Raw genomic sequence first — 26,246 nt, 5'->3', positions numbered from 1 at the left:
GGGAAAAAGATAACAGGTGTGCAGGAGTTAACAAGCTGGCTACATCATTGGGGGCAGAGTTGGAGAGGCTTCAGCAAAGAGCTACAAAGATGCCTGAAGAACAGGGCCAATAGAGCAAGACTTAAGGAGCTCAATCTTCATCAAAAAGAAGGTTAAGAGATTATTTTACCTCTTTATTTGGCACTGATGGAACCACACCTGGAATACTGTCTCCAGTTCTGGTGTCTACAGTTCAGGAAAGATGTCGATAAATTCTAGAGATGTTCAGAAGAGAGGTACAAGAATGAAAGGAATAGAAAACACGCTTTTATAATGAGAGACTCCAGTAGCTATCTATTTAGTAGAACAGAGAGAAGATTAAAGGGTGATTTGATCCTAGTCTATAAGTACCTACATGGGGAACAAATGTTAAATAATGGGCTCTTCGATCTAGCAGAGAAAGGTCCAACACAATCCAATACCAGGAAGTTGAAGCTAGACAATTTTATACTGGAAATAAGGTGTAAAGTTTTAACAGTGAGAGTAATTAGCCATTGGAACAATTTATCAAGGGTTACAGTGAATTTTNTGTAGCCAGGCAGCTAATCCAGGGTGAGCTTGTTTTGCAAAGGCTGCTGGTGCCACTGTAAATGCTCCCGGAGAGCCGTGCTCCATGAAGGGCCCATACATGGTTGCCGCGGGTGTCTGGCGTGGCTGGGTTCACTGCAGGGGCCGTGGAGAGAGACATGGGTTGCTGGTGCCAAAGGTCCAGACTCAGAGCCAGGGAGGCCATGGGCCTGTCCTTATGGAGCTGTCGGGTCCTTGGGGTGCGGCCTACTCAAGGGGTCACTCCAGGGAGATTGATTCCAGTGTGGGGCACAGACCAGACCCTGTGAGTCCATGACACGGGCGCTACCTTTTGTGTGAATTGTCTGTCTAGTCTAGTTAAATGTAACCTTTATAGGGCAGTGACCATCTCCAGGTGTCTGGCCAGCACCTGGTGCAACAGGGCCCTGATCTCAGCTGGGGCAGGGATTGTCTCTCGCTGTGGGTCCATGCGGCGCCCAGTGCAATGGGGCCCTAATCTCAGTCTCTCGCTGTGTGTCTGTGCAGCACCCGGCGCAACAGGGCTCTGATCTCAGCTTGGGGTAGGGACTGTCTCTCCCTGTGTGTCTGGGCAGCGCCTGGGGCGGTTACCTCAAAGGGGTGTGGTGTGAGAAATAAAGACTGACTATAGGTACAGTTTAAAACAACAAGTAAGTGTATTGAGGGAATAAGTACAATAAAGGGAAGGGGTTAAGCATGAATAAAACAGTGGCTATAGAAAACTAACACAAAACAGTGAAACAGCAGCTTTAATACAGGAGCATGAAGCTCAGGCCCAAAATCACCCTGGCAATCAACAGTATAAACCCCCGACTAAGAGAACCCTAATGATCTCACTAGGAGCACGGCTGCAGTGGCAGTGAAGACCAGGACCTGCACTTGTTGGGTAACTGAAACCCACAGAGGAGGAGCACTGGAGAGTCCCATGATGTCACTCGGGATGAAAGAAGGGGACCGAGAACCCTCTGGTGATGTCGTCCCCAGGAACAGGAACAAGGAAGGTGGTATACGGCTTCTTCCTTCTTCACTTCAGGAATGATGGTATCCGACGACGACGCACTGATGCTGCGAAGACCTGAATCGCGCACGCACAGTCGCTAGGGTGGCTTGTGCCACTTGTCTGTGGTCACAGTTCTTTTATGCAGTTTGTGGCGGGAAAACATGGTACAGTTCCAGCAAAGGTGGGAAACCGTGTGAGGTAAAATTGTTCTTGAGATCGCCCAGTGGTGGGAAAAAACAGTTTGATCAAGTTGTAACTAGGCCAGGATGACAGGGCACAAAGGGGGTGTCATAGAAATTCCTGTCTGTTCCAGCTGAGGAATAAGGAGAGGCGGACACAGCTAATCAAGCAATTGCAATTGGGTTCGAGCTCATAAGTCAGAAAGAACAAAGAAAACACTTACACCAAAGCATTATATGCAGTTGCTTATGATAATCTATCGCTCTATGACTGGCCAAAATTTGCCATCATTACCATACATAATTAGCAAGCTACATGTATCTGCCCCTCTTATGACCCCTTATTGTTCATCTACTTGCCCCCTCCTCCTTGCTTATTTTGCAAACCAAGCAGTTAGGTATCTACAGGATGCAGGCACAGACAGTTCCATTGTCTCCAGGTTTGGAGTTTGGCTACATTTCCTCTCAAAGGAACTTCCTGAGTTAAGATATAGCTGACACTGCATGTTTCCCATGTGTACATGACAAATTTGCCCCCTGGCAGTTAAGTAGAATAATTTTATATCAGGGTGACAAGATGGAGTTCACAAAATGGTGGTTCACACTCCATTTTGAATTGCTGCTATATCCTTACAAATTACATATTGGGTTTAACATACACATATTTTAATAAGCTATAACAAATCACCCCCAACAGCACAACACCTGATCTCAGCTGGGTCAAGGACTGTCTCTTGCTGTGTGTCTGGGTAGCACCCGGCACAACGGGGCCCTGATTTCAGGTGGGGCAGGGATTGACTGTCTCTCGTTGTGTGTCTGGGCAGTGCCTGGTACTGTTAGGCGCTGCCCAATCTCAGCTAGGGTTGCCAACTTTCTAATTTCTGAAAACTGGACCCCCCCCACCCCACGTCTTTCCCCTCCAACCCCCCTCTGCCCCGCCTCTTCCCCTGAGCCCCTGCCCCCCTCTTCCCTCAAAGCCCCGCCTCTTACCCGCTCCTCTCCCTCTGTCGCTTGCTGCTCTCCCTACTCCCTGTTACGCTGCTGCTTTAATGTGTATCCCTCCGCACTTGAACTGACATAAGAGTCACAGAGAAAGGAATTCAGGCCTGGTGTGAGCAAGGGACCCGTCCGGAGGAGTTAACAGCCTCGGGCCCTCTTCTTATCATGGGTCTGAATTTGGCCTCTTTGCTTTAAGAAGAGGCCTAACAAGCAGCTTCCCGTCCCAGNCTTGCTTATACTTAGTAAACCTTGCCCCTCAGAGTCCAAGCAGCATAAAGATACAGGTCCTTCTTTTTAGGGGGTTTTATCCCCAACCTCCTTTACAGATTCAGCTGATGGGAAGAATCCATTTGCATGACTCACCTTCGGGGGAAGTGGGGGGGCAGGGCGAGTGCCAAAGAGCAGAGCAACAAAGTCTTTTGTTCTCTTAATCATTACACAATAGTCCGTGTGGTATCCATGGGCCTTCCCTGTTGGCCAGCACCTTTTGTTGGAGACCAGCACTTCACACTAGTTAATGTCTCTCTCATGTCTGGTGATTTACACAGTAACAGAGGCTCACACTGCAAATGCTCAAATATTGCCTTACAATATGGGATATAGATGCTATAGGTGAGATTAACGCAGGCAGCAACTCACAAGAATTCAATAGAGTCTAAATACTCAACACATTCTTATAATTCTATCACCTCTTTTACCAACACCAATACTCTGGTGAACCAGACTGATTCCAGCTACATATGTGTCAGTATTCAACTGAGGCTTGGGGACTTTGGCATGATCTGCCAGCGTCGCTCCTCCAGTGACGGGGGCTCCATGACCTCCCTTGGAATCCTATTGTAGAGCTTAACACCCCGTATTTTTCCTAATATCTAACCTCAATCTCCCTGCTCCAGATTAAGCCCATTGCGTTTTATCCTACCTTCCATGGACATGTAGAACAATCCATCCCCGTCCTCTTTATAACAGTTCTTACCATATTTGAAGACTATCAGGTTCCCCCTCAGTCTTCTTTTCTCAAGACTCAACATGTCCAGTTTTTCACACAGGAGGATGGGAGCATGAAGCAGCCAAACTACAACTCCCAAGAGTCACCACCATCGCACTTCGGCATAGAAGTACTTCACATTTCGATTTTTCACAGAAAACTTGAAATTTTCCCTGTGGAGTTAAAAAAAGAAAATGTGATTGGTTCTATGCAGGCTCCTAGATAAACTTCTTGGAGCTCCCTGTGTAAAGAGTTTTATGAAACATTCAGTTCTGGAAGTAGGTGGTCCAGGCTGCTCCATCTAAGGGTATGTGGAAGTATTGCAAGCTCCATGCATGCAGGAATAGACCATTGACTGTCCACGCCATGTCTTTTCCAGGTGGATGGTGTTTTTGTGGACCTGCCCTTCTCCCACCAGCACAAGTTCAAGGCCTACATCAGTGGTGTTCATGGTTTCATCAAGACCGACTTCGACCTGAGAGTGAGCTTCGACTGGTACAGCTATGCCAGGGTCATCATACCCAATACGTACGCCAACGCTGTCTGCGGCCTCTGTGGCAATGCCAATCAGGACCCCAGCGACGATCTGACCATGAAGAATGGAACTCAGACATCTGATGAGATTCAGTTTGCCGACAGCTGGAAGGTTGGTGACGTCCCGGGGTGCTCGGACAGCTGCACCGGGGACTGCTCAGTCTGTAGTGAGTCTCAGAAACAAACCTACAAGGGAGACCAGTACTGTGGGGTCCTCATCCGACAGAACGGGCCATTCAGACAGTGCCACGTGGCCATCGACCCAGTCCCCTTCTTTGATGATTGTGTCTTTGACACCTGCCAGTACAAGGGTCATCGTGATACTTTGTGCAGCGCAATCAGTGCCTATGTGACAGCCTGCCAGGCCAGGGACATCCGGATAGGGCAGTGGAGATCGGCCTCATTCTGCAGTAAGTGTCACTTCCTGAACATGTTGCTATAAGTTTAATATAATCACAAACTGGCCAACGAGCACATGCACCAGCACCCTCTGCTGGGTAGAATCAGAACTGCTCACCCATGTGTCATAGGCAAAGCCTTTCAAAAAACAGGGGGAGGGGGGACATGTAATAAAAAAACCCTAAATATTCAAGTTTGTTTGCATTTTGCAGGGCTCATAATGTAACAATTTTCCATTTTTCCAATTTTCTTGGTGATTTTTATTAGAATTTTGGACATTTCAAAATGTCGTTTTTCCTTCTGTCTTGATCTCCTTTTGTTCTCTGTTTTTAGTCACAGTGCAATTAAATGAATTATAGCTAGGTTGTTTTTCTCCACTTTTCTTGGTTTCTTTTTTCCCCCTTTTATTACTCTGAAAATTTCAAAACTGCTCACGAGTCAGAGTTTCATTTTTACTCTTTTTTCAAAGTGGAGGAAGTTTTGAAAAGTGGAATAAGGAAAAATGAGAAAAATGGCAGGGGGGGTGGGGGTGGGAAAGACACCAAGTTAGACATTATTCCTTGTACTGTATTCACTGGCAAAACAGGAAAGTCAAAGATCTGACTATTTGAATTGTCAACATTTTCAATTTTAATGAAAAATTGGAGAATTTTAAAAAACGGAAAGCTTTTTCTGAAAGCTTTTGGTTTCAAGAAAAACAACAACAACACTGTTTCATCCAAATCAAGTTTTGAATGAACAATTTTAACCTATTCTAAGGAAGTCTCTTAATTCTTAGATGTGTCCAATGCTTTGATCTCTCTTGCTAATATGGCAGTTTGACCTCCTGGATAAATCAAAACCTCCAGCAGTTTTGAGCTAACACAAGTCCAAAAAAACCCAAAATCTCATGCCTGACAGTCCGTCACTCCACGACATCAACAGAAGGGGAAAAAATAAAAGTAGTCAGGAATTTTCCCCAAAAAATGTTTGTTTGTTGGAAAATGTTAGTTTGTCAAAACCAAAACTATTTGAGAAAAAGAAAAGAAGCAGAGTATTGAAATTGTCCAAACATCTTGTTTTAACATTTTTGAAATCAAAACTTTTATTTTCTTGAGTCAAAATGACTTTTTGTTCTGAAATCTTATACTAGAAAACCTAAAAATGTTTATTTTTTTAAAAAGGTCAAAATCTAAATGAAACATTTTGAAATGATCAAACCAGCATCTTTCGAGTGACCGGATCAGAACTGGTTTCAGATTATTGCACTGTGACAATGCTAAACATTTCAGCTTTTTGCACCATTTCAAAAAGGGCCAAAATTCAGAATCTCAAACTCTTGTGGGAGGGATAAAATTGTTTTCTGCCCAGCGTTAGAGAAAACATTGACTGTCACTTCAAAAATCAGATAAATCTAGTAGAGGACCACAGCCACATGACAATAACTGGCTAGGCATATGGTGATTTCATGGTGTCATGAAGCGGAAGAGTTAAAGCACTTTGGTTGTCCTAACTGTTCATTTCCATGCCTCCGCACCTTTGGGTTGCTTTTCAGTTTAACTTTAACTCTCAATTTCCTGGGTTTACAATGCCTGGTGGTAGGATAATTGCAACACCCCTGTAATGCATTTTACCTTAAATTACTGATATGTATTCTCAGCCTTAGCACCATTTAACAAGTTTTGGCTAGAAACTGATATTATTGTCGCTGTTGTTGTTGACTGCACCCTGCTCTAACCAATAGACTCTGCTCCACTCCCAAAGCTGGGGAGAGACCTTAGGTGTCCTGGCTCCCAGCCCCCCTGCTCTAACCCACCAGACCCCACTTCCCTTCCAGAGCTGGGGAGAGAACTCAGGAGACTGGCTCCCAGCCCCACTGCTCTAACCCACCAGACCCCACTGCCCTCCCAGAGCAGTAGGCACCACGTCTTTTCCCAGACTTCTTCGTGTTAACAGAGATCTGCATGCTCAATCCAATGTTTCCTGCAGGTCTCACCTGTCCCCGGAACTCTCACTACGAGTTCTGTGGGAGCAGCTGTCCTGCCACCTGCCACAGACCCTCGGCTCCAGACAGATGCGAGGAGCCCTGTGTGGAAGGGTGTTTCTGCGATGCTGGATTCATCCTCAGCGGAGACCGGTGCATCCCCATCACTCAGTGTGGCTGTATGCACGAGGGCAGGTACTACCAGAAGGGAGAGGAGTTCTACACCAGCGCCTCCTGCCAGGAGCGGTGCCGGTGCCAAGGCAACGGGGTCGTCGAGTGCCAGGCAGCCTCCTGCGGAGCCAATGAGGAGTGCAGGGTGGAGAACGGAGTCCTGGGCTGCCACTCCATGGAGTATGGAACCTGCGTAGTCTCCGGTGACCCTCACTGCTTCTCATTTGATGGATGGGCCTTCGACATCCAGGGCTCCTGCGCTTACACCTTAGCCAAGGTCTGCAGCAGTGACCCCCGGCTGGTGGAATTCTCCATGGTGGTTGAGAACGAGAGCGCTGGTGGTGGCCGTGTGGCTCAGACGCGGGCGGTGGTGGTCTCTGTGCATGGTTACACCATCTCTCTGGAGAGGGGAAGGAAGTGGAAGGTGGCGGTAAGTCCCTGCTTGAGATTAGTCTCCTTGAAGCCAAGTGAGTGACTCACACCATTTGTGATCCTGACATGTGTGTGTGTGTGTGTGTGTGTGTGTGTGTGTAAACAGGAAACCGCTGCTGAGTCCTCACTAGTGACGGGTAAATTTCCCTCTCATTGGCACAGGTGGGTGGAGAGCTCTACACCCTCCCACTGACAATGGACAACGGGAAACTTCGGATCAACCAGGAAGGGAACAACATCATTGTCCAGTCTGCCTCTGGCCTCCAAGTCTTTTATGACACTGCCTCCTACCTCGTAGTGTCCATCCCCAGCACCTACAAGGGACACATGTGCGGCTTGTGCGGCAATTTCAATGGTGACAAAAACGATGACTCCCTGTTGCCCAATGGAAAGAGCACCCAAAGTTTGAGCGAGTTTGTCATTTCCTGGAAGGTGCCTGTTGATGGTGCCATGTGCTCCGATGGCTGCGGTGAGAGATGTCCCATCTGTGATGGGGCCCAGACAGCACCGTACCAGTCCGAGAGCTCCTGTGGGCTGATCAGAGCCACCTCAGGTCCCTTCAGAGATTGTCACTCACTGGTCAGCCCTGCCACGTACTTCAACCACTGTCTCCACGACATGTGTGCTACCAACGGGACAGGAGAGACCCTCTGCCAGAGCCTCCAGGCCTATGCGGCCGCATGCCAGACAACTGGGGCCAAGATCAGAGCCTGGAGAACAGCCTCCTTCTGCCGTGAGTTTATAGAGCAACCTACAGCCCTGGTCTTTCCATTGGCTTCATTTCAAGCCCATTAGCCCCCAGAGGATTTTTTTTTCCTGATGGCAACTTAGAGCTCAGGTTTATTATATCTTGGAGTGTTTGTGGCCCCTCTGTAGCCACATCATCTTCAGCATGCCTGATTGCAATTTATGCACCTGTGTTTTTGATTGGTTTTGTCCAGCCAGACCACCCTTGGGTCAGATCTCCATGGGTCTTTGGGTCAGGACTGGAAGAACGTCCCCCAATGGGGGAAACACTATCCTCTGGCTCTGACTCCAATGTCTGGTGCTCTGGGACACTGAACTGCAGTAAATGCTACGGTTAAGCATATCTGAGGTGATCCCACCACTGAGTCAACCCACCGCAGCACCCAGCTCTGAGCTAGGTGGCACTGTGCTAGACAATGTAACTATGTCTCCAGTGGAAATTATTTTTAAACCTTCACTCCATCCTCTTTCTCTCTTGCTTATCTCTCTCCAGCCCTTGCCTGCCCACTCAACAGCCACTATGAGCTGTGCACCACCTCCTGCGATTTCACCTGTGCTGGCTTGTCTGCCCCTGCTCAGTGCACCCAGAAATGCTTTGAAGGCTGCCAGTGCAACACTGGCTACATGTTCGATGGGGAGGGGTGCGTGTCCATGGACAGGTGCGGCTGCATGCACGATGGACGCTACATCAAGGTGGGTCCTGGCTGTTCTGTGCAGTTGGTGCCCTCAGAGCCTTAGAATAACAGGGTAGAACTGGTAAAAAGTGTATGAGTTTTCTAAGAGTTTCCAGTGGACTCCACCAATAGAGAACAGATTTCATTAGTATGCTTCAGTCTTCACGGCTGAGGATGTTAGGGAGATTCCCAAACCTGAGCCGTCCTTTCTAGGTAACAAATCTGAGGAATTGTCACAGATTGAAGTGTCCCTGGAGGAGGTTTTGGAATGAATTGATAAACTTAACAGTAACAAGACACCGGGACCAGATGGCATTCACCCAAGAGTTCTGAAGGAACTCAAATGTGAAATTGCGGAACTATTAACTATGGTTTATAACCTGTCCTTTAAATCAGGTTCTGTACCCAATGACTGGAAGATAGCTAATGTAACGCCAATATTTAAAAAGGGCTCTAGAGGGGATCCCAGCATTTACAGACCGGTAAAAGGAAATTGTCTTACTAATCTATTAGAGTTCTTTGAAGGGGTCAACAAACATGTGGACAAGGGGGATCCAGTGGACATAGTGTACTTAGATTTCCAGGAAGCCTTTGACAAGGTCCCTCACCAACGGCTCTTACATAAATTAAGTTGTCATGGGATAAGAGGGAAAATCCTTTCATGGATTGAGAACTGGTTAAAAGACAGGGAACAAAGGGTAGGAATAAATGTTAAATTCTCAGAATGGAGAGGGGTAACTAGTGGTGTTCCCCAAGGGTCAGTCCTAGGACCAATCCTATTCAACTTATTCATAAATGATCTGGAGAAAGGGGTAAATAATGAGGTGGCAAAGTTTGCAGATGATACTAAACTGCTCAAGTTAGTTAAGACCAAAGCAGACTGTGAAGAACTTCAAAAAGATCTCACAAAAGTGATTGGGCAACAAAATGGCAAATGAAATTTAATGTGGATAAATGTAAAGTAATGCACATTGGAAAAAATAACCCCAATTATACATACAATATGATGGGAGCTAATTTAGCTACAACTAATCAGGAAAGAGATCTTGGAGTAATTGTGAATAGTTCTCTGAAGACGTCCACACAGTGTGCAGCGGCAGTCAAAAAAGCAAACAGGATGTTAGGAATCATTCAAAAAGGGATAGAGAATAAGACGGAGAATATCTTATTGCCCTTATATAAATCCATGGTACACCCACATCTTGAATATTGCGTACAGATGTGGTCTCCTCATCACAAACAAGTTATACTGGCATTAGAAAAATTTCAGAGAAGGGCAACTAAAATGATTAGGGGTTTGGAACGAGTCCCATAAGGAAAGATTAAAGAGGCTAGGACTTTTCAGCTTGGAAAAGAGAAGATTAAGGGGGGATATGATAGAGGTATATAAAATCATGAGTGGTGTGGAGAAAGTGAATAAGAAAAAGTTATTTACTCATTCCTATAATATAAGAACTAGGGGACACCAAATGAAATTAATGGGCAGCAGGTTTAAAACAAATAAAAGGAAGTTCTTCTTCACACAGCACACAGTCAACCTGTGGAACTCCTTGCCTGAGGAGGTTGTGAAGGCTAGGACTATAACAGGGTTTAAAAGAGAACTAGATACATTCATGGAGGTTAAGTATATTAATGGCTATTAGCCAGGATGGGTAAGGAATGGTGTCCCTAGCCTCTGTTTTTCAGAGGGTGGAGATGGATGGCAGGAGAGAGATCACTTGTCCATTACCTGTTAGGTTCACTCCCTCTGGGACACCTGGCATTGGTCACTGTCGGTAGACAGGATACTGGGCTGGATGGACCTTTGGTCTGACCTAGTATGGCCATTCTTATGTTCTTATGACAGACCTAGGTTTCATTTTTCCATCTTCATTTCTTGGTCTTTAATTTTGGTTTATGGTTCTCATTCTGTTCAGATGTCATTTCCGTGGCCTGTCATCATGATCTGTCATTGTTGCCCTCCTTCTTGACTGTGGTTGGTCAACACCTTCTTCTGTTATCTTTTCCTTCTTTCTTTGGTCATCATGCTTATCCTTTATATGTTTCCCTCTACTTTGCCTGCCTTGTCTATTTAAATGTTAAACTCTTTGGGGCGTGGGCTCTCTCACTGTATGTTTGTACAGTGTCTGGCACAATGAGGCCTCATTCTTGACTGGCCCCTAGGCACTACCATAATAAATACAAAATAATTGTCCTTGTTTCTTGAGTCATGTCCATTGTCTTTTGTCTTTTCCTTCTTTCTTGGGTCATTGACATTATTCCTTGTCTTTTCCTTCTTTCTTCAGTCAGCACTGACATCCTGTGTCTTTTCCTTATTTCTGTAAAAGTCACTATCATCCTTTAATTGCTTGTTTCCTTGATCTTCACAGTCATCCTTTGTACTTTCCTTCTTCCTTTGATTGATATCCTTTTTGATTGACACCATCATTCTTTGAAGTTTCCGTGTTTCTTTGATCATCACCATTCTCCTTGTTTCTTGGGTCATTGCCTTTGTCTTTCTGTTCTTTATTTGGTCATTCTCTTCATCCTTTGTCTTTCCCCATCTGGTCTTTCGTCTCCTCTTGGTGAGAGTTTCCCTAGGTATTCTGACACTGTTGCTGTTGATCTTTGGAGGCTAATGTCTGACCTAACAGAAAGTTTTAGAAAGTTGTTTATTTTGGAATTTCCCTCAGTCCAGGGAGAATGTCATCTCCAGTGACTGCTCAGAGAAATGCACTTGCCACCCATCAGGTGGGCTCATCTGTGAGAAAAACAGCTGCGCCACTGGCGAGATCTGCGTGCTCAGGGATGGGATGCATGGATGCGCGAAGCAGGAAGGCCGGTGCATGGTCTCTCCGGGCGCTTACCTCACCACCTTTGATGGTGCCAAGGGGAAACTCCTCTACAGTGGGACGTACAAAGTGGCCTCGCTCTGTGACGAGAGCTCTCCTGCCTGGTTCAAGGTGGTGGTAGACATCAGCAGTTGCACCAATGACGGAATACCAGCTTGTGCGGCCATCTTTGTTTTTTTCCGAGAAGCTCTTATCACAGTGAACAATAACATGGAGACCTGGGTAAGAGGGGGCCGGTTGGAACATGCTGAGCCAAGGGGGCAAAAGCTTCCTACATCAGTTGGAGCCCAAGTGAAAAATCCTTCACTCTGATCTAGTGTCTCCAAGGCCTTGATAACTATTAGTGAATTAATCCCCATAACCCCTACCTGGGACTAAAGTAAGGGGCAGGAGGGGGAAAATACCAGAGCTTGTTGGGAATCTTCAGACAATTTTTTTTTTTCAATCAGGAAATATCAATTTGTCAAAATCGAATCTGTTTGGGAGGGTCAATTTCAATAAATCTCCCAATTCAAAAAAACTGTTCAAAAATTCGTAAAGAAATTGTTGAAACGTCCCATTTTGACCTTTTCTAAATGACAAGTTTCGGTTTTCAGTTCAAAACAACTTCTCATTTAGAAATGTTAGTTAATTTATAAAAACAAAAAAAGTTTAAACATTTTTAAAAATCAAAACGAATCATTTCAAAATTATGGAAATGAAACATTTCAGTTGATCTGATCCAAAACAATTTTCAGATTATCAGGTTTTTTTCAACATTTTGACTTTTCTTCCCATTTGAGGATGGCAAAAAATGTCAAAATCTCAATTATTTTCATGGGATGGGAAAACAATTTCCCTCTCAGCTCTAGAAAATACAGATCCCTGTGTCTGCTGAAAGAAAAGGACATGGCCCTATCTCTCTCTAGCTCTTTGAGCAGTGGTTGGACTAGATGACCTGCTGAGGTCCCTTCCAATCCTGATAGTCTATGATTCTATGAAAGTACCCTTCCCTATTGCTCTCGGAGAATGCAAGGAGATCTCCCACTATGGTTTCAATCTGCTTTGACCATTGAATGGGACAGGCCTTAGTATCCCCAGAAACACAGGCATAAACTGATCAAATGTCTTGCCAAGGTCAAATAGGGAGTCAGCTGAGCAGTTGGGAATAGAACCCAGGAGTCCTGACTACAGGCTTTCCTTGCTCTAACCACCAGACCCCTCCCAGAACCCAGAACAGAGCCCAGGAGTCCCCCTGCAGCTGCATCCACTAGATCTTATTCTAGACCCCGTTGACTTGTAACATGGTCCATGGACTCCAGCTCAGTCCCTGCTGTTCCATCTCACTCACCCCCACATTCCCCAGTTCTCCCCCAGGGGGGCGGCGAGATGTATGGGCCCGTGGTGCCCGGGCTCCAGCAATATTCAGGGCCTGGGGGCCCAGCTCCAACAATGTTTGGGGCCGGGTCTCTCCCCCAGCCCCACTTGCTTCCCCCCCCCCCCCCCCCCCCCCCCCGCCGGGCCCCAGAGCACCCCTGCCTCTGCCCTGCAGCTCTGCCGGCTCCCAGAATCAACTGCTGCTGCAGGGTCCTAGTGCCCCCGTCCACTAGTGGCAGGGCAGGCTGCCCTTCCCCTGCCCTTCTGCCTTGGACCCTTCCCTTTTCCGGCAGGACCCTCCACCAACACATGGGGTCTCCCCACCCGTGCTCCTGCCCCACGCTGGGCAAGGGGCAGCCCCATCCCCCACCCCCAATGAGGCTACAGTGAGGGGCAGCAGCAGGGGAGGAGGTGCACATGTGATGGACCCCCCCCCCCGGCACGCACCACAGGGGAGTCAAGAGAGCTTCTTCGACCTGAGAGGGGTCCTAGGAGCACGTGCAGTGACAGTGGTGTGGGTCAGTGTGCTGCCAGGGGGCCCCTCCCCCAGAGCTCACTGCTGCCGGTGCGGAGAGGGCTGGGGGAAGTTCTCCTCTGTCTGCACCTCAAACTCATCCCTAGCCCTGCCCCACCCCAGAGCCTGCATCCCCAGCCAGATTCCTCCCCCCCGGCACCCCACCCTCTGCCCTAGCCCTGAGCCCCTTCCTGCATCATGAACCCCTCATCCCCAGCCCCACCCACAGTCCTCACCCCACACCCCAGCCCTCTGCTCTAGCCATGAGCCCCCTCCCACACCTCAAACCCCTCATCCCCAGCCCAACTCCACAGCCCTCACCCCTGCACCCCCTTCCATCCCCAAACTCCCTCCCAGAGCCTGCACCCCCTCCTCCTTCCCACACACCTCCTCCTGCCCCCAAACTCCCTCACAGAGCCTGAACCCCTCACCCCCAGCCCAGAGCCTATACCCAAACTCCATCCCAGAGCCTGCACCCCCACCCCCTGCCCAAGCCCGGAGCCTGCACCCAGCACCCAAACTCCATCCCAAAGCCTGCACCCCAGATCCCCTCCCCCACCCAAACTCCCTCCCAGAGCCTGCACCCCTCCTGCACCCTAATCCCCAGCCCCAGCCCAGGGCCTACACCCCAGACCTCCTCCCCCCACCCAAGCTCCCTCACAGAGCCTTAGGCAGGTGGGGGGTGGAGATTGCAGGGATAGAGTTTTGTGAGGGTGGGTTCTGGGCACCACCAAAATTTCTACAAACCTGCCACCCTTGCTCTCCCCTGACCTCTCCATCTGTGCTTTCCAGGTGAATGGGCGCTCAGTGCAGCTCCCGGCAAAAGTCTCCAATGCTGTGTCTGTGATCAAGTCTCAGGGCGGCGTGGCCGTGGTCCAGGCCTCGGGGATGCAAGTTCTGTTCAGTCCCAGTGGGGAGGTGACGCTGAGGGTGGACAAGAGCCTGGCTAACAAGCTGTGCGCACCCTGTGGGAACTTCAACGGCGACGTCTCCGATGACCTGCGGCTGCCCAGCGGGAAAATCGTGGGGAGCATCGCCGAGGTCATTGACGCCTGGAAGGCCAGGGACTTTTTAGGATGGTGAGTGGCTCTGCAGATGCGGCTTGTTCAGTCAGTGCCTAGCAATGACTGCTTGTAGTTGGGATACAGAGTTGGGCTGTTGTATAAACCCTGGGTACTAGCAGAGTGTAGGGACAATCCTGTCCTGGGACTAGCAGGCTGTAGTAGAAGGGGGTTCAATGGGGCTTCTCTGTCTTTTTTGATTCTGTCCACAGTGACTGACACACAAAGGCAAGATGCTTCTCTAGATGGTAAGTGACCTGCTCTTTCTAATACATCACGGCGTCAGCTCTGCATACATCTGATGGTTTAACTGGGCTGGTTTCATCAACTCTAATTGCTTTACAATAAAGTTTTCTGTGATTTAATTTCCTAGGTTTTTATTAATGGGTCAGAGGCTGGGTAAAAGGTTGGAATTGATCTATGAAGGGAATAAAAGGGAGAATAGAGTCAACCCATTTAATTGTAAATGTCTTTTTGACCAAACTAGAAATTTCCATGGAAAATTTTTGCTTTGGTCAAAATTGTTTGGGTAATTTAAGAAAAATGTTCGAAGCTAAACTAACTGAAACATGATTAAAAAGGTTATTTTGTTTGGAGGCCATTTTTTCCCGTTTGGTTATTTCATCCCTTTCTGTTCCGCTTCTACTGGAAAAATGGGGAAAAAGGGAGGAGTAAAAAAACAAAAAGAAACAAAATGTTTGCATTTGAAATGGAATTAAAAAATGTGAATTTTTTCTTTGAAAAAATTCCCAGAAATTTTTTGAAACAAAATGGGTTTCTTTTGTGATTTTTTCATTTAAATTAAAATGTAATTTTAGTAGGAGAGCCCCTGATGACAGATTATTTTATTCATCAGCAATAGGACATCAACAAACCTCTTTCCCATTGTAGGGTAAAATCAGATGGAATAGCATAGAGCCTGACAGAGAAATCTTATATGTTCACATAGTCCCTCAAGCTTAATTGCATATAGTCCATCCCATCTAGGGGGCATAGGACTGGATAGGACCTCCTGGGTCATTGAGTCCAGTCCCTGCTATCACAGGCCAACATGTCCTATAATTCCGGTCATAAATGTATTAAGCTCCATCTAACACTAGTTAGGTTGTTTGCCCTCATTCCTTCCTAAACGTGACTCCCCTAGAAATCTCCTGCTAATTTCCAGCCTAAATTTGTTCATGTCCATTTTATCCCCATTTGTTTCGGTGCCAATATTGTCCTTTAACTTCAATAGCTCCTCCCCTTCCCTGATGTTTAGTCCTTGATGCATCTACAGAGGGCAATCATATCTCCTCTCATCCTGCGTTCTAAGCTAAAGAAACCAAGCTCTTTCAGTCTCTGCTCATAAGATAGGCTCCATTCCCCCGATCATCCTTGCACCCATCTTCTGCACCTGTTCCAGTTTGAACTGATCTTTCCTGAGCAGGGGTAACCAGAATTGGACACAGTATTCCAAATGAAGTCTTCCCAATGCCTTATACAATGGCGCTAATACTTCCCAGGTGCACACAGTCCATCAGTTTTATGTGCATGACCCATCAGCATCAGTAGTGGAATGTCAAGTTGGAGATGGTATTATCTCAATGTATGGCATTTATAAGCTCATTCCTGGTATTGGGTCCAGTTCAGAGGTCCACACTTAAAAAAGAGATGCTGACAAACTGAAAAGGTTCAGAAAAGAGCTACAAGAGAAGAGGTGGACGGGAAATATTTCCTGTCCTGCAAAACTTCTCAAGATTTCAAAAAATTTCCCATTCCGCATTGAGACAAAACCAAGACCTTTCAAAGTGTTTCACGGAGAGAAAGCTTCTCCCCAGGCTACCCAGTAGTCTGGGGGTTAAGACACTTGCCTGCAAAATAGATGACCCCTGTTCAAGTCTCTGCTCTGTCATTCTCCAACATCCCAGGTGACTGTCCACCCCGCCAGGCTCTTGGCTTTTCTGGGGCAGATCTTTTTCTGGTTCTGGTCAGAAATTCCATCCTGGACCTGAGAAAGCTATCTCAACAAAAATGTGTTGTTACTGGTTCATTCCCATGAAAAGTTTTGGTTTTGGCCAGTCAGCATTTTCTGAAGAAAACCTGTTTTGTCATAAAGTTCCTGACCAGTTCTGCACGAGAATGATCCACAGTCAGGAAATCCCGCCCTAGAGCGAGAGACTAAAGGAGCTGCATCTATCTCACTTATCCAACAAAGGCTAAGAGGTGACTTAATCATGGTTTGTAAGGACCTCCTCTAGAAGGAGGAGATTTCTGACCAGAGAGGGCTCTTTGATCCAGTAGAAAAAGGCAGAATGAGATCCAGGGGTTGAAACCTGAAGCAAGACAAGTTTAGGCTAGAAATAAGGCACAGATTTTAACAGTGAGCAGAATTAACTGTTGGAACATCTGACCGAGGGATGGGACAGACTGTCCTTTACTTTCAATCTTTGGATCAAGACTGGAAGTGTTTTTAAAAGCTATGCTATTGCTCTAACAAGAAGTTATGGGATTGATGGAAAAATTACTGGGTAAGATTCTCTGGCCAGTTCTAGCCAGATCAGACTAGATAATGGCCCTAGAATCTATGAATCATGCTTATTTGTACACATGCTTATGCACACACAGTATCTATTTTACAAGCATACACCCATTATGCTTTTGCACACATGGCCCATCAAGCTTATGTGTACGGCACATAACTTTTAGATGCATGAGCATATGATGTATCTGTGCAGCACTTAACGTTTATCCACTGGTTCATAAAAGTTCAGTTACGATGAAAAATGGTAAAAAATGATCAGAAATCCACACCCCCCTCCCAATTTATTTGTTACCACAAATCTATTCAAGATAAACCTCACTAGTAAATTTTGCATGGATAGAAAACTTGTTTAAAAAATGTGTCAACAAAGAAAGATTCCAAGGGCAGCTTGTAGCAAGAGTACAATCTCAAAGGCTTTTGATTAGAAATACACTGTACGTAGAGAAACGAAACAAAAATGTTACAGAAAATTCAAACTACACTAAAAGAACTTTATGTTTCCACAATCAAACCCTCAAAAAGTTAGGAAATGCCAGCATTAAGGTTGCCTGTGTAATCTTAATTCAGTCCCCTTGTGCATATGCATTAGGATCTTTAATTCCATGATCACAGACAATTTGTACCTGGTCTTTCAATGCCCAGATTGGACCTGCTCAGGGATGAATCAGGGTTGTGTAGTGATAGAGACTCTTGTCTGTAGGACCCCTGGCCTCATTGATGGCAGAAGTTGGAAGGTGTGCACTATTTGAAGGGTGTGTTTAGGCCTACGCAAAACTAAAGGCCCTCCCCCTTGACCACTATGTCCAGGCTCCAATTAATTACGGGGGATTGGAAGGTTTATAGAGCATGATGCAGGGGCCTGAAGGAAAAAAACAGAGGGTCTTGTGGTGTGAATCCTGCCCTGGAGAACTGGATTCTATCCCTGCCTCTGCCTATGTGATGTAAGCCACTTAACCCATCGTTCTCCTAGTGGGTCACTAACTCCGGGTTTCTCATTTTCTGGGTGTCTGATTTGAGACATGGTTTCTCAAAAGGCAGATCATGCCAAACCAACCTGATCGCCTTCTTTGAGAAGGTAACAGATTTTTTAGACAAAGGAAATGCAGTGGATCTAATTTACCTCAATTTCAGTATGGCATTTGATACGGTTCCACATGGGGAATTATTAGCTAAATTGGAAAAGATGGGGATCAATATGAAAATTAAAAGGTGGATAAGAAACTGGTTAAAGGGGAGACTACAATGGGTCATACTGAAAGGTGAACTGTCAGGCTGGAAGGAGGTTACTAGTGAAGTTCCTCAGGGATCGGTTTTGGGTCCAATCTTATTTAATCTTTTTATTACTGACCTTGGCACAAAAAGTGGGAATGTGCTAATAAAGTTTGCGGATAACACAAAGCTGGGAGGTATTGCCAATACAGAGAAGGACCGGGATATCATACAGGAAGATCTAGATGACCTTGTAAACTGGAGTAATAGTAATAGGATGAAATTTAATAGTGAAAAGTGCAAGGTCATGCATTTAGGGATTAATAACAAGAATTTTGGTTATAAATTTGGGACACATCAGTTGGAAGTAACAGAAGAGGAGAAGGACCTCGGAGTATTGGTTGATCACAAGATGACTATGAGCCGCCAATGTGATATGGCCGTTAAAAAGGCTAATGCGGTCTTGGGATGCATCAGGTGAGGTATTTCCAGTAAAGATAAGGAGGTGTTAGTACCGTTATACAAAGCACTGGTGAGACCTCATCTGGAATATTGTGTGCAGTTCTGGTCTCCCATGTTTAAGAAGGATGAATTCAAACTGGAACAGGTACAGAGAAGGGCTACTAGGTTGATCCGAGGAATGGAAAACCTGTCATATGAAAGGAGACTCAAAGAGCTTGGCTTGTTTAGCCTAACCAAAAGAAGGCTGAGGGGAGATATGATTGCTCTTTATAAATATATCAGAGGGATAAATATCAGGGAGGGAGAGGAATTATTTAAGCTTAGTACCAATGTGGACACAAGAACAAATGGATATAAACTGGACATTAGGAAGTTTAGACTTGAAATTAGACGAAGGTTTCTAACCATCAGAGGAGTGAAGTTCCAGAACAGCCTTCCAAGGGGAGTAGTGGGGGCAAAAGACATATCTGGCTTCAAGACTAAGCTTGATAAGTTTGTAGAGGGGATGGTATAATGGGATAGCCTAATTTTGGCAATTAATTGATCTTTGACTATTAGCAGGTAAATATGCCCAATGGCCTGTGATGGGATGTTAGATGGGGTGGGATCTGAGTTACTATAGAGAATTCTTTCCTGGGTGCTGGCTGGTGAGTCTTGCCCACATGCTCAGGGTTTAGCCGATCACCATATTTGGGGTCGGGAAGGAATTTTCCTCCACGGCAGATTGGCAGAGGCCCTGGAGGTTTTTCGCCTTCCTCTGCAGCGTGGGGTACGGGTCACTGAAGGATTCTCTGCACCTTGAGGTCTTTAAACCATGATTTGAGGACTTCAATAACTCAGGCATAGGTTAGGGGTTTGTTCCAGGAGTGGGTGGGTGAGATTCTGTGGCCTGCGTTGTGCAGGAGGTCAGACTAGATGATCATAATGGTCCCTTCTGACCTTAAAGTCTATGAGACCTTGGGTCTGATTTGCAGAGGTGCTGCACACTCCCAGCCATGACTGAGGTCAAGGGCAGCTGGGCTTTGATCATAGACAGAGCTATGGAAATGCTAAGCACTCTGGAAAACCATCGCAAATTAGGCATCCAGAATTAGAAGACATTTTTTGACAATTTTGGCCTTAAGTCTCTGTCCCCCAGTTCCCCAGCTGTACAATAGGGATGCTAGTGCCTCCCCACAGGGATTGGGTGCGGAAAAATCCATTCATGACTGCGAAGCACTCGGATATGATTAGTCCAAGTGCCCTGGAAATGCCCAAGGGGATGTAAAGAACTCTTGAATAACTCCCCATTCACTGACAGTGGTGCGGATCCTGTGGAGAAATAGTCAGTGATCATATCATTAAAATATCATTAAAGCAGCCATCCCCCAACTGTGGTGTGTGCTCCCCTTGGGGGCGCAGAGATCTTTGGGGGGTGCGGCTGGGGCCCAGGCCAGCCCCGGAGAGTGGGGGGCAGGGAGAGGACACCACCCAGCTCCACTCCTGGCCCTGCTCCCAGGGCCCCTCTGCCAGCCCCCGCCCCTGCCAGTCCACAGCTACGGCCCTGCTCCAGGCCCCCCGGGGGCGGGTGGGGAGCGATAGCAATGAAAAGTTTGAGGACTACTGTATTTAAGGTTGTATCAGGGCCAGCACTTCCACTAGGTGACCCTAGGCAGTTTTCGCCTAGGGTGGCAGGATTTGGGGGGTGGCATTTTGCCGCCCTCAGGGGAAATTCGGCGGTGGGGGGGTCCTTCTGCTCCGGGTCTTCGGTGGAAATTCGGCGGCGGGTCCTTCACTCGCGCCGGGACCCACCGCCAAAGTGCCCCGAAGGTGCAGAGCGGAAGGACCCCCCCCGCTGAATGCTCAGAGGAGGAACGCTGACGCCTAGGGTGGCATAAACCCTGGCACCGCTCCTGGGTTGTATCATAATGCAAATGCACAAGGGGGCTGAATTAAGGTTGCCCCTGAACCTGCCCCATTGCCCCCTCCCTGAATCTCTTCTCTCCTCCTACTGTGCCCAGCTCTGCACCCCTCTTGCTGTGTCTTCCTCCTCCATGCTGGAAACCAGCAGGGGGACCACAGAAAGCACAGGAGACATAGTGACAGGTTTCAGAGTAACAGCCGTGTTAGTCTGTATCCGCAAAAAGAAGAACAGGAGTACTTGTGGCACCTTAGAGACTAACAAATTTATTAGAGCATAAGCTTTCGTGGACTACAGCCCACTTCTTCGGATGCATAAAATAATAATAATAATAAATTTGTTAGTCTCTAAGGTGCCACAAGTACTCCTGTTCTTCTTTTTGAGGAGACATAGTGTTCTCCATTTCGCACCTAGTTGCTGGGAGGAACAGTTGAAGGGAAAGTACTGGTCAGCTCCAGCAGCCTTGGGAGGGAGGGATAGAACCCACAAGTCCTGGCTCCCAGCCCACCTGCTCTAACCCACCAGATGCCTCTCCTCTGCCAGAGTGGAGAATAAAAGATTGTATCACAATAATGCATATGCAAAAGGGGGCTGAATTAAGTTTTTACAGGGCCACCCTTAACTGTGGCATTTCCTAAGTTTTGACCAAGTGACTTAGCAACCTTACTGTTCTTTTAAGATAGCTTTTGTGNAAGCTATCTTAAAAGAACAGTAAGGTTGCTAAGTCACTTGGTATATAGATATAGATATATAGCCAGTCGCTCAGCCCACCCTCCTATAATGTAAACATATACCACCTGAATGTGGCAGTGAGGAGGGTATTATCCCAGTTATACTAAGGGGGAAACGAAGGCACGGTCATACCCAGAGCAGCCAACCCGATGGCTTGTTCCCTGTTGACTCTGGGTTTTCACACCCTTCTCCAGAGTGGTGGGAAAACCACACATGCCCCCTCCCCCGCCCCCACCTGATTGGCTTCCTTTTGCCCCATGATTCTGCCTTGCTGGGGAAGGGCAGCCAATCAGAGCCTGGTCTCTCAGCAAATGTCACAAACAACACTCTCCTCCCCCATCCTGTAGGACAGAGGTGGGCAAACTTTTTGGGACGAAGGCCACATCTGGGTGGAGCAATTGTATGCAAGGCTGGGGCAGGAGGTTGAGGTGTGGGAGAGAGCGCGGGGTGTGGGATGGGGTGCGGTGTGCAGGAAGGGGCTCAGGGCAGGGGGTTGGGGTGCAGGAGGGGAGTGAGGTGTATGGGGGGCTCAGGGAAGGGGGTTAGGGTTCAGGAGGGGTGCAGGGTATGGCAGGGGGCTCAGGGAAGGGGGGTTGGGGTGCACAGGGGTGTGGTGTGTACGAGGGGGCTCAGGGCAGGGTGTTAGGGTGCAGGAGGGGTGCGGTGCAGGAGGGCTTCGGGCTCTGGGGCTTAGGGGGGTGCGGTGGGAGCAGGGAGCAGGCTGGGGGCTTAGGGGGGTGCGGTGCAGGAGGGCTTCGGGCTCTGGAATGGCAGTGGTGCCCATCGGGGCCAGAGCAGGCTCCTTGTCTGCCTGCCCTGTCCCCGGCCCCGCGCCGCACCAGGAAGTGCTGCAGGCCCTGGGGGAGCAGGGCGGAGAGCTCTATGTGTGCTGCCCTTGCTCCTCCTCCAGGTACCTCCCCCGAAACTCCCATTGGCCACGGTTCCCTGTTCCTGGCCAATGGGAGCTGCAGGGGGTGGTGCCTGGAGGCAAGACCAAAGCACGGAGCCCTCTGCTCCCCCACTGGGGGGCCGCAGGGGCGTGGTGCCGGCCACTTCTGGAGAGCGCTTCTGGGGGGCAGTCCCATGGGCCGGATCCAAAGCTCTGAGGGGCCAGATCCGGCCCCCAGGCCGTAGTTTGCGCACCCCTGCTGTAGGAAGTGAAAAGGCTTGGCTTTGGAAGGGGGTCATCTGATAGGGACTGCTGCCCCTTCAGCCCTATAGCCGTCCCACAACCTAGCAGGGCCTGGGCCTGTTCACAAACTGAGCCCCGCTCCCTTGTGGGTGGAGTTTCCCTTCCTATTCCCAGCCAGGCCCCTCCCACAAGGGGTGGAACTACCCCGTCTATGTGTCAGTGGGGCTGGGCTGTGGGATTTGAGTGGTGGAGGGAGTGGCTACTCTGAGCAGCTCCCCATGTGGAACGGGAGATGGGGGACAAGGGAGGAGGGGTGGCTGGGGAGCAAGATGGCACCAGTGCTAAGGGGGCAGCTGGTCACAGGGGTTGGGTGTGGGGCTACTGGGGGCAGAAGAACATGGCACCTGGGAGTTCAGAAACAGGGGGAGAGGGCAGGGCCAGGTCAGCCAGCACCACCTATTCAGTGAACTGGGATCGTCTGCCTCCCAAACTGGACCAAACTGGTGCAGAGTCCTGGGGGTGGGAGGGGAAGCAATGCCAGAATCTTTGCCTCCCCTTCCTGGGGCGAGCTGGGTAGACAGAGCCAGCTCAGGGGCGTGGGGAGAAGCAGAGCAGTCTAGGCGGCCAAGAGAGTCCCAAGAGGACGTACAGAGGGACTCTGTTACAAAGAGGCAGCCAGGGCATCCGTCCCAGCTCATGCCCGGATGTGTTTTCTCTTCTAGCCACGCTTCTAACATGGTGCGAACTGACCTGGAAGCTCCGTTGGTCCTTGCACATTAGACGGCGCCAGCGTGGGTTTGGCCCAGGAATTCTCACTACACAGAGTGCTGGAGGCAGCTGGGACTCACCAGGCCATGTGTGTGGCTGAAACCCTGGGCTGATGTGTCCAGAGCTGTGTGAGGGAATTGGGTGCACCACGTTCCCAGCTTTGGATATCTCAGCCTACACACACACACACACACACACACACACGCATTGTATAGAGCTCTCTACTGTCAGGGTTGCATTATCAAAAGCATCCAAAGGAATTAGGCACTAGAGCTGGTTGAAATTTTTTGGCCAAAACTGCAGAATTGGTGACATTAAAACGTTCCACAAATTTGTGTCGATTTTTGCCAAATTGCTCATTAAGAAAAAAATCTAAGGGGAAAAAAAAAAAAAAAGAGGGCTTTGTCTTGATGCTTTCAAAAAAAAAATGTTTCAATTTTAATTTCAAAATTTCTTTTTATTTTATTTTTTAAAAATCCCCAAACATTTTGGAGTGGTCAAAATTTAAATGAAATGGTTCATTTGAACCCCAAACAATTTTTGTTCAAGTTTTCAATGAGCCAAAAATGACGAAAAGTTACATTTTCGGTCCAGCCCGGAACAGTTTTTCCCCCCTGACTTTTCAAAATTGTAAATGAACTAAAAAATCAATTATTTGCCCATCTCTATTAGGCTCACAGACTTTAAGGCCAGAAGGGACCATCATGATCATCTAGTCTGATCTGCACATTACATGCCACAGAATCTCATCCACCAACTCCTGCAATAGACCCATAACCTCTGGCTGAGTTACTGACGTCCTCAAATCATGATTTAAAAACTTCAAGTTACAGAGTTCAAACCAGCAAGTGACCTGTGCCCCATGCTGCAGAGGAAGGCAAAAAAAACCCCAGGGTCTCTGCCAATCTGACCCGGGGACAAATTCCTTCCCTACTCTAAATATGATGATCAGTTACACCCGGGATGGGCAAACTACGGCCCACCGGCCAGATCCAACTCACCAGCCATTTTAATCTGGCCCTCGAGCTCCCGCTGGGGAGCGGGATCTGGGTCTTGCCCCACTCTGGCACTCCAGCCGGGGAGCAGGGTCGGGGGCCACTCCACGTGACCCATGGAAGCAATGGCATGGCCCCCCCTCTGTCTCCTATGTGTAGGGGCAGCCAGGGGGCTCTGCTCTGCACACTGCCCCCGCCCCAAGCGCCACCCCTGCATCTCCCATTGGCCTGGAACTGCAACCAATGGGAGCTGCAGAGGCGGTGCCTGCGGACTGGACAGTGTGCAGAGCCACCTGGCTGCACCTCAGCGTAGGAGCCAGAGAAGGGACATGACACTGCTTCCGGGAGCTGCCTGAGGTAAGCTCCGCCCTGAGTCTGCACCCCTGAGCCTCCCCCCCACGCTTCAACCCTAACCCTCAGCCCTGATCTGCCCTCCAAACCTCTCTGTCCCAGCCCGAAGCACCCTCCTACACCCCAAACTCCTCATCCCTAGCATCCCCCAGAGACCATCCCTCGCACCCCACCCTCCACCCCAGCCTGGAGCCCCCTCCCGCACCCTGAACTCCTCATTTCTGGCCCCACCACAGATCACACACCCCCAACCAGAGCCCTCACCCCCTTGCGCACCCCAACCCCAATTTTGTGAGTATGCCTGGCCCGCCGTACAATTTCTATTCCCAGATGTGGCCCTTGGGCCAAAGAGTTTGCCCACCCCTGGGTTAGACCCTGAGCATGTTGGCAAGACCCACCAGCCAGACACCAGGGAAAGAATTCTCTGAGCCCTCCCTGTGTAGTGTCCCATCGTTGGCCATTGGGCATATTTGCTATTAGCAGTCGAGCATAGGCCATATACATAAAGTTTTAAATTTAATGGAGATATCCTATCTCCTAGAACTAGAAGGGACCTTGAAAGGTCATCGAGTCCAGCCCCCTGCCTTCACTAGCAGGACCAAGTACTGATTTTGCCCCAGATCCCTAAGTGGCCCCCCTCAAGGATTAAACTCACAACCCTGGGTTTAGCAGGCCAATGCTCGAACCACTGAGCTATCGCTCCCCCTCCCAAACACATCACACCATCCCCTCCATAAACTTATCAAGCTCAGTCTTAAAGCCAGTTCGTTTTTTTGCCCCCACTGCTCCCCTTGGGAGGCTACTCCAGAATTTCTCTCTTCTGATGGTTAGACACCTTCGTCTAATTTCGAGCCTAAACTTGCTGATGGTCAGTTTATATCCCTTTGTTCTTGTGTCCACCTTTGCCCGAAATAATGTTACGCACCCAGCACAACCAGGTGTGGGGACATGCTTCCCAGCAGCTATTTTACAAATGCTACCCTCAACGGTTGAAATGCTGCTTTCTTGTTGTCCATTTCTGGCCAGCCCTGCTGATTTCGGGATAAAGCAATAAATGTTTTTACAAACTTTTCCACTGTTCGGTTGTTTTTTTCCACAGCTGAAGCTCTGCCTGGTCCGCCTGCCCCATCCCTGCCACTGTGGATGAGATCAATGGACTCATCTACGCGATCTGCCCCTACGCGATCAAACCCATGGGCCCATCTAGCTTGGTATCAGGCCTCTGACAGGCAGGGCCAGTGCAACCACTTAGGCAAACTAGGCGGCCACCTAGGGTGCCTAGTGGTTGAGGGCTCCTAAAAGCCCACTCAGGCGAGGAGGTGGAGTGGAGGTGAGCTGGGGCGGGGGCACGGGGAGGGCTGCCCACAGTAACAGGGGGACGCACAGGGGAACTGCTCCCTACCCCAGATCACCTCCACTCTGCCTCCTCCGCTGAGCACACAGCCCCCGCTCTAAGTCTCCTCCAATCGGCGCCGCAAGCTTGGGAGGGGAGGAGAATTAGAGCAGCACCAGCGTGCTCAGCGGAGGAGAGCTGGGCAGGCTCCCCGGGCGGGGTTAGCTGCCATGGGATGGGGGCTCCCCAGGTGGGGTTAGCTGCCGTGAAGGGGGGCGGGGTTAGCTTCTGCGGGGTGGGGCTCCCCGGGCCGGGTTAGCTGCCGTGGAGGGGGAGCTTGCAAGGGGGGGTAGCTGCTGCAAGGGGGGGCTCCCCAGGCCGGGTTAGCTGCCGCGGGGGGGGCTCCTTGG

General features: G+C 48.7%; 1 protein-coding gene across 1 annotated transcript; it reads left to right on the top strand.

Moving 5' to 3' along the window:
• The first annotated feature begins 3,824 nt into the window (after window positions 1–3,824).
• Window positions 3,825–23,531, top strand: LOC117869833 (IgGFc-binding protein-like). Its single transcript, XM_034756944.1, has 8 exons — window positions 3,825–3,881; window positions 4,131–4,695; window positions 6,653–7,248; window positions 7,413–7,983; window positions 8,491–8,690; window positions 11,344–11,724; window positions 14,165–14,451; window positions 23,112–23,531. The coding sequence occupies exons 1-8, from the start codon at window positions 3,825–3,827 to the stop codon at window positions 23,167–23,169; spliced, it is 2,715 nt and encodes a 904-aa protein (XP_034612835.1). The 3' UTR covers window positions 23,170–23,531.
• The last annotated feature ends 2,715 nt before the right edge of the window (window positions 23,532–26,246 follow it).

Source organism: Trachemys scripta, chromosome 24 (assembly GCF_013100865.1).
Source record: "Trachemys scripta elegans isolate TJP31775 chromosome 24, CAS_Tse_1.0, whole genome shotgun sequence".
Lineage (NCBI taxonomy): Eukaryota > Metazoa > Chordata > Testudines > Emydidae > Trachemys > Trachemys scripta.
The sequence above is the reverse complement of the archived record's forward strand: the minus strand, read 5'-3'. Positions and strand labels throughout refer to the sequence as shown.